We start from the raw sequence: 7,593 nt of genomic DNA, 5'->3' as shown, positions 1-7,593 counted from the left end.
TTTTCTTTAAAAGAGTTATTTCTACATGGAAAGAAAAGCCCAACTATTGTCAATCTTCTGATTTCTTTTCGCCTCCTCAAATCTGAAAGTCCACTAAATTAATATGAAATGTTCCATTTTATATGTATATAATGATTTCCATGCAAAGAAAATCAACGCTAGTGAGGGATACTTGTCACATGGCAATGTCACTTTATGTTCTTCCTGTCTGCAATGTAGTATGTTAAAAAACAGACATGTGCACAGGAGGGTTTGCATATATGAATTCAGTTTAATCATACCAATTCTTAAACAAAAAGTTTCCTCCAAGAGACAAGAGTTCACAGTAACTGCAAAGCTTACTCACAACTTTTAAAAATACCGGTCATGCTTAGGTAGCATTCAAAGGAGATATTCGAGAGTAACTGTAAAAACTTTGACCAGGAACATCAGCATCTGACTTTAAAAATTACAAATACTGAAGCATTTTGGTATCGGACACAGTTAAGTTTTGACACTGTTGGTTCATTGGATGAGTTTCTGGAAGTCTGGAAAATTGTACCTCTATCAGTGGGCAATGCACTTATTCTAAACTAAACATTTTGAAATGTAGAAAACAAACTAGCAAGCTATACATACAAAGAAAAGCCCTCTAAGACAAGCTCTCCACATGACGGATGCCAACAGAGGCACCATGAATCCTGGAAGACTGGAATTGATAATAGACATTCAGCCTGCAGCCTTACACACAGGCTCAGCGATGGAATCTGCATTCACCTACACATTAATGACAAACTCTGGGTTAGTATACGAGAAGCCAGCAAATTCATTTTGGTCCAAGTTCATGATGAAGAGTTTGTCAGTGGGAGTCAGTTCCACAGGCTGCCTGGTGAACTCTTTGTCGAAGTTGGAGGTGTCTCGCTTGTCTCTCTGCCAAATGGAAAGCAAACACATTAAAACAGAAGCAGCGGCAGCAGCAGCAGCAAACATGACCAGGACATGCCAGTTACCAGAAGGCTGAGGAAAGCTCCTGAGTAGTCAGAAAGCCCTGTGCTGACAGCTTTTAGCAGCTGCATGCCTCACATCAGCTCTCCGTTCATATTATATGCTGGCTTTGGGGCGGGGCGGGGAGAGAAAACTTGGTGCCAATTTTCTATGAGAAGAAAAGATTCATTGATTTTTCTTTTTTAAAGAATCGCCCTGAAGAGGTGTGCGTTTGTGTGGAGGGGAGTGTCCTACGCTTTGACTCTGAGGTGAATTACATTGGTAACTGTTTCCTCACAGCTAACACCATAGACTTAGCTCTTAGATGAGTATCCTGGAGGAGAACAACTCAATGACAACGCCTGTGGCCAGGAGCTGACAGAGAGAGAGAGAGAGAGAGAGAGAGAGAGAGAGAGAGAGAGAGAGAGAGAGATTGCTCTTAGAAGGCAAATGACGATGTAAGGAGAGCAGCTCAGTGTTCACTCCAAGAAGCTAAACACCACCCACCTCACCTTCACAATGTCTGAGACTCACTGCTGACCACAGACAGCCTAGCTGGTGCCAGAACTGTGTCAGAAGATTTGGCTCAGAATTGGCCAGGCCCTTAGGGTCTACTTAACTCCTATTTTCGATTCAGCCCCCCCCCCCAAAAGAGATTGGTGAAAGTTGGGCTTTGAAATGCTGCCCAAAAGCTGAACACAAGAGTAGAATCTGGGTCTTCACTAGCCAGAGTCTCTCCAAAGATGGTGGTGATGTGCTTCCATAAGAAACAATACAAAACTTAAAGCAAGAGCTATGAAGGAAAGCTTGAAAGATGAAACTACTCAATTCTTGGAGTAGGTAACCTGGCCAGCTAGCTTGCCTGCCTGCCTGCCTGCCTGCCTGCCTGCCTGCCTGCCTGCCTGCCTGCCTGCGTCCAGGAGTTGGTAACTAGTTTGAGGCAGGTTCTACCAGAGAATGTGGATGTGGGTGACTTTATGATGTGCTGGTCTCTCCAGGGCCCCTGCAAGCCTATTAGCCCTTCCCAATCTCACCTCATCTGTCTGGAGAAGGCAAAGCTGATGTCCTTGTCTCCCACTGTTGAGCATATGAGAAAATAGGTCAATGAAGGGACTTGCCCAAGCCTGTGCAGTGGGATGGAGATTTATATCTGACCACATAGCAGCTGATTCTCCCCTCATTACAACTACACTGGCTGGAGAGACAGCCTGAAGACTGTTTTCACGGTTCCTGGGATTCACTAGCAACACGTAGGTGCCTGGCTGAAGCCAAGGGTGTGTTACACAAGAGTTTACTGGCTGATTCACTTTGGTCAATCTTAATAGGTTTAGCCCCTAATGGAGACTGGCTGATAAGAATTTCCTGTTGCTAGGCTCTAACCTACTTCTTTCTGGATGTTCCCCTGTGACAGGTACCTCCTATTAGGGTGTCTGAGTAGGGTTATGGGACTGAGGGAGACAAATTGGTGTCAGAAGGTCATCTGGAAGAGGGTAGTATAGAAGACAAGGCTAAGGCTACTCATGAAGCTGTTTCCTACATGGTGGGTCATCTCTTGTGGGGACCTGTTCATACTGGGCTTTTGTGTCCAGGATTGGGCACTCCATGTTGCTACTTTATGTATCTGGAGGGGAGCTTGGATACCTTCTGCCTCTTTAATACTGTTTCTCTTTCTTGATCCTTTAAGCCCCATCCTTCTCATTGTCTTCAGCACACTTATGCTTTGGGGAATTTGCATTGTTTTTCTCCAAGAGGGCAAGGTACTTGTCTGTTTCTGTGCTATTGTGTTTCCAATGCTACTGAGCACACAACAGACTGTTCATAAGTACTCATCAAATCGATAAAGAAGACTTCATTAAAGGGGTACTTCCTAGCTTTTCCTAATTCCTGAGGCAGATTCCTCTTCACATTGAAGCAAAACTGATAGCAGTTATTTTCATAGGTCCTAAGGCTTATGTAAATGGAGTCAGTGTGGAGTCAACTATGTATGAGCACGAGGTCTGGAAGCCACAACGCTCTGTGTGTACAGAAAGGCAGACCTGGGGGCAAAAGATAGGCAGCTCCTCTTTTGGGTTCTCTTTCTACCCAGCTATCCTTACCTGAGAGCATGTGACAGAACTTCCTTCCTACCAGCTCCAACTCTGGAAGCCTTTTTTAATTTGCTGTGCTTCAGTAAGCCATGTGTTCCAAATAAGAATTCCTTTTAATGAGTTTCTCTCATGAGTAGGCCTTCCCATGAAAATTCTCCAAAATTTTACCATACAATGTTGAGTGGGAATGGGCTCCTTTGTTGTGACAATTCTTTTGAGAATTGCATCTGAAGCCATGTGGGACCAGAAACACCCATCCTAGGAAGAATGTTAATTCCACTGGCCTGCTTTGGGTCTATCATGACCCCATCCTTTCTTAGAGGAGGAGATCAGTAAGAAATATACAAGATTTAAAAGTGGATTCTTGGATCCAGACATATGATTGGTCACAGTTTTCAGCACCTTTAGTTAAGATTTCTTTTATGTTTTTTTCTTCAGTTCTCCCAGAAGTTAAGTGTGTGTGTGTGTGTGTGTGTGTGTGTGTGTGTGTGTGTGTGTGTGTGTCTTTTAAGTCTGTTTCAGATGGGCTAGAGGGATCAGGATGTAACCAGCAAGGGTCACATGATTCAATCATCAGTGATCTAAAAGGAAATGGTATTCCCCTCTGAGGGCCTGCAGATAGCCGAGTGATGGATATACAATGAGAGTGGACACTGCAGACTCAGTGGTAAGTTGTACAACCAGTTAGTTCCCTTTCTCCACAAGACATGGGCACCTGTTCATGTTGTGGGAGCTTCTAGTCAGATCAAGTATGGAGCTTGTGTCATTGGCCTTCTAGAAGAGTCCATCCCACCTCACTCTTTCTCTTCCCACTGTAGTACATGATTGTTGTAGACATCTAGGTGGAAAGGATGCCGTCAGCTCCAAAACATGGTCTATCAAGAGACTAAGAAGCTGTGAAAACCTCCATCGGAAGATTTTCTTAATAAGCTCAGAGACTTTAGACAACAGCATGTTTTCAATTACTTGTTTTACGGCCATCTTTCCCACAGATGGTATGCTGGGGAAAGAGGGAGAAGGAGATGGACTGCATCTTTATTATTTCTCACCAGGATCCTGGCACCCAGCCTGGCACACAGTTGGTGTTCAATAAATGCTACTTGAATGGATGGAGGATACAAAAATGGATGGTTGCAAAAAATAAATAATTTATTGTTTGGATAGAATTGCAAAATATTTCATAAGAGATCTTATGTGATGAAAAGTGTTTCTTGGCTTCCTCTGATCTAGAAAACTGGTGGAAGAGGAAGCAGTGGGAGGTCTGATTCATGATCCATTACTTTCTCAGAAGCTTCTCTGACCCACCCTCATCAAACTAAGGGAACAGACACTGCGGCTTGCGTATCTATTTCTGACAACTAAGGACCTTAAAACATAATGGTAAGAATCTGAAAATGTAGAGCGTAGTGTATATATTTACATATTCTATCTATCTATCTATCTATCTATCTATCTATCTATCTATCTATCTATCATCTATTCATCCATCCATCTATCCATCCATCTATCCATCATTCCTTCCTACACTGTTTCTAAGGTTGTCTCAGATCACTTGCCAATGGCACAAGGTTTCTCTGTGGTTTTTATTCTGAGCATATGTCCAAGGCCTGGTGACCCAGTGACCAGATGAAAGACCCTACATAACTTGTCTGAGAGTGGACACATGGCTCAGAAATATTTGTTTTGTTACAGAACAGACAGAGTCCTTTGTCAGGGGTCAGGATACTTGTGTTTGTATCGCCACTGACCAACCAAGCAGGAAATTATTTCTACTCTACAGATGCCAGTTGCCCCAATAACAGAGTGAGGAGCAGGATTGTCCTGGTCTCTCTTGGTAGCTAATATCATAAGACTGTCAGTTAGGACAACAAGCTTGCTTCACATGATCTAAGCAGGACATGCCCCAAGCTTAAAGCTGAGTTGCAAGAGTCCAGGAAAGAATGAACTATAAGGGTCTTTGTCTCAGCAGAACCCCAAGGCATAGTCTTCTTAAAGATGAGATATACTTCAAGGATATGGTCCTTTGGAAGCTTCTGTGTGATCCCGCTGAAGCAATGGAGGACCCAGACATCTTTTGACCTGTGGTAAGAATTCTCCTCAGGACTGTGTGAGAAAAACAGGGTGCTAAGATATAGGCAAAGGTAAGGGGCCACCTGCCATGCCCATCCGTTCAGGAAGAAATGAAGTCTCTCCGGCTCCAGGGGCTCCCGTGGACTTCTGGGAGCTCAACTGAGTTGCTTGCTCAAGGATGCTCAAATTTGGAAGAGGGGTAATTTTGATGAGAAGCTTAAGGGCCTTGGGAATGTTCCTAGCTTGACTCTTGTGGGAATGTGGTCTCTGAAGTCTGATGGTATGGGAGGCTCCAGCCTGTCTATCCCACCCCATTCCAAGACATCAGGCATCCTGAATAGTCTCCAGGTCCTACTCTCTGGCTGGTTAATGCTGAAGCTAATAAAGATCCAGCTTTAACCCTTTTCTCTTGGATTCCTTCTTTAGAGCCTACTCTGAAGTGTGGGTCCTCCTTGTTCAAAGGGAACGTTTTTCTTTGAAATAGGTTTTCTTCTTTCCTTCCTTCCTTCTTTCCTTCCTTTCTTTCTCTTTCTCTTTTTCTTTCTTTTTTCTCCTTCTTTCTTTCTTTCTTTCTCTTTCTCTCTCTTTCTTTCTTTCTTTTTTTATATTGTATCTTGATGCTAGGAGAAAATTATCAGAACAGATACCGAAGTGCAAATAAACATTCCCACAAACATCTTGCAAAATGACATCAAACTGAAGAATGCACCCATCATGGTTTGGAGAGATGGTGTCTTTCTCAGAGCACACAATTACTTCTCCAACACCAGTGGTATATCTAGACAAGTCCCCACCCCACAGGCAGAACTCTGCTGGGTTCCATAGCCGTCTTCTTGGTTGAACAAAGCAGGGCATTATGGTTAATAACATCTGGACACAGATTTTAAAGCATGTGTAACAAAGTGAGTAATTTTTTTCTTTTTCTTTCTTTTTTTTCTTTTTGCATTTCAATGATGACAGAAATTAAAAAAAAAAGCAAGTAACATTTGAAATGTAATGTAGAATCAGGGTCCTTTAGGACCTTGCTAGAGTGACCATGTGGTTCTAAGAACAGTGCCAAATGTCATTCTGGAGTAGTTTGGGGGATGAGGGTACCACTATCAGACACACAGTATTAGAAACTACAGCAAGGTGACAGCACACAAGCTGGTTGCCTTCGACCCTGGAAGTGCTTTTAGATGGAAACTTGTCTAAAAGCGCATTCCTTTTTTCCCCAGGACTTAGATAATCTTCTTAACATTGAGTTAAAAAAATAAAAATAAATTTTTATTTTTAGCATGTTCTTTTCAAAGCTCCACTGCCTCCAGAACAGGCAGCGTGGAGGGATTCCCTCTAGGGCAAAGCAGCCATATACTTGGATTCAAGCCAAGCTCCCAGCCGGGAAGGTGGAAGAATGTTGCTAGCATTTGGCTCGTCTATCCATTTTGTAGGAAGGATGTAGACTGGGGGTCAGGGTAAAAATGGCAGTGCAGAGGACCAGGGAGAAAAGCAAGCATTTTCTCTCCCCTGGGGGCCTGTGAGCCGACATGCTAGGGATGCACATAGTAGGGCTCTGAGCGTGTCTCGATTATGCAGCACTTTCTACATGCCACCTGCATAATTCCATCTCCTCGAGATGCTCCAAACTACTTGAGGACATTTGGGTTCTGAAACATGGCCACTCTAGCCTCATCAGAAAAGAAAACACGGATGTAACTTGGCAATGGAAAAGAAAAAAAATGTCACCATGATAGCTGTTGAGCTTGAATGACAGAAATGAAGGACGGAGGTCTACAGATCTACTTAGCTCTTGACTTCGGGTTTTAAAAATTCAGAGTTAACAAAGGAAAATCCTTCGAATTCTGATTGGTCAATATTCCTGATGACTTCCTGGTCAGGAGGTGTTAGGACTGGTGGATGGCGGGTGAAAAACCGGTCGAAGTTTTCAGCGTTTCGCCCACACTATGAGAGGGGGAGAAAAGAACTTGTGGTGGGTGGAAAAAAAACAAAACAAAAATAAAAGCCAAAATAAAACAGAACTGAACGGAACCGGGTGTGGTTTTTCTCCAATCCCTTCCCTTCCGGAAACGCAGAGAGGCTGTTTCAATGATCCGAAATGAGAGCAATGTAAAATGCAAAATTCTCATGACCTTTGCTACACGACCTTGGGCTCCCAGCTTTTGGGTGCTGAATCTCTCAGGTCACTCCTGGTTTCCTTTTGGGAAGTCAGGAAAGGTACACCAAAGGCATGAGGAGGTGGGGCTAGCAGCATGTGGCATGTCCCCACCGAGTCACCCACCCCCAATGAGTCAGACAAGGCCATCTGTTGAAAGACATGAGATTAAGGTACTTCCCATCTTTAATGGGTGTCAGATGTCAAATAATGACATTCATACATCACCTGGAGAGCTCAACATTTATAGCAGCAGATCCCTTAAAGTGCCATCCTGCTGCTCTTGATCAGGAACTATAGTTGCTTCTAGCTCAACAGAAT

The 7,593-nt window shown here is 43.5% G+C and overlaps 1 protein-coding gene across 5 annotated transcripts in view; it reads right to left on the bottom strand.

Moving 5' to 3' along the window:
• Window positions 1-251: 251 nt before the first annotated feature.
• The window catches only part of Prkcb (protein kinase C, beta), a 331,347-nt gene continuing 324,005 nt past the window's right edge, over window positions 252-7,593 (bottom strand). For 2 of the 5 annotated variants that reach the window (XM_039101234.2, NM_001172305.1), the window contains one exon: window positions 252-909. In XM_039101234.2, the coding sequence (XP_038957162.1) occupies window positions 757-909 (153 nt within the window). In that variant the 3' untranslated portion in view covers window positions 252-756. Of the gene's footprint in view, window positions 7,062-7,593 lie in introns of all 5 variants that reach the window. The other 3 variants (XM_039101232.2, XM_039101236.2, NM_012713.4) reach the window with 2 other exon arrangements.

This window comes from Rattus norvegicus, chromosome 1, assembly GCF_036323735.1.
Source record: "Rattus norvegicus strain BN/NHsdMcwi chromosome 1, GRCr8, whole genome shotgun sequence".
NCBI classification, from domain to species: Eukaryota; Metazoa; Chordata; class Mammalia; order Rodentia; family Muridae; genus Rattus; species Rattus norvegicus.
This window is presented reverse-complemented; position numbering and strand designations above follow the sequence as displayed.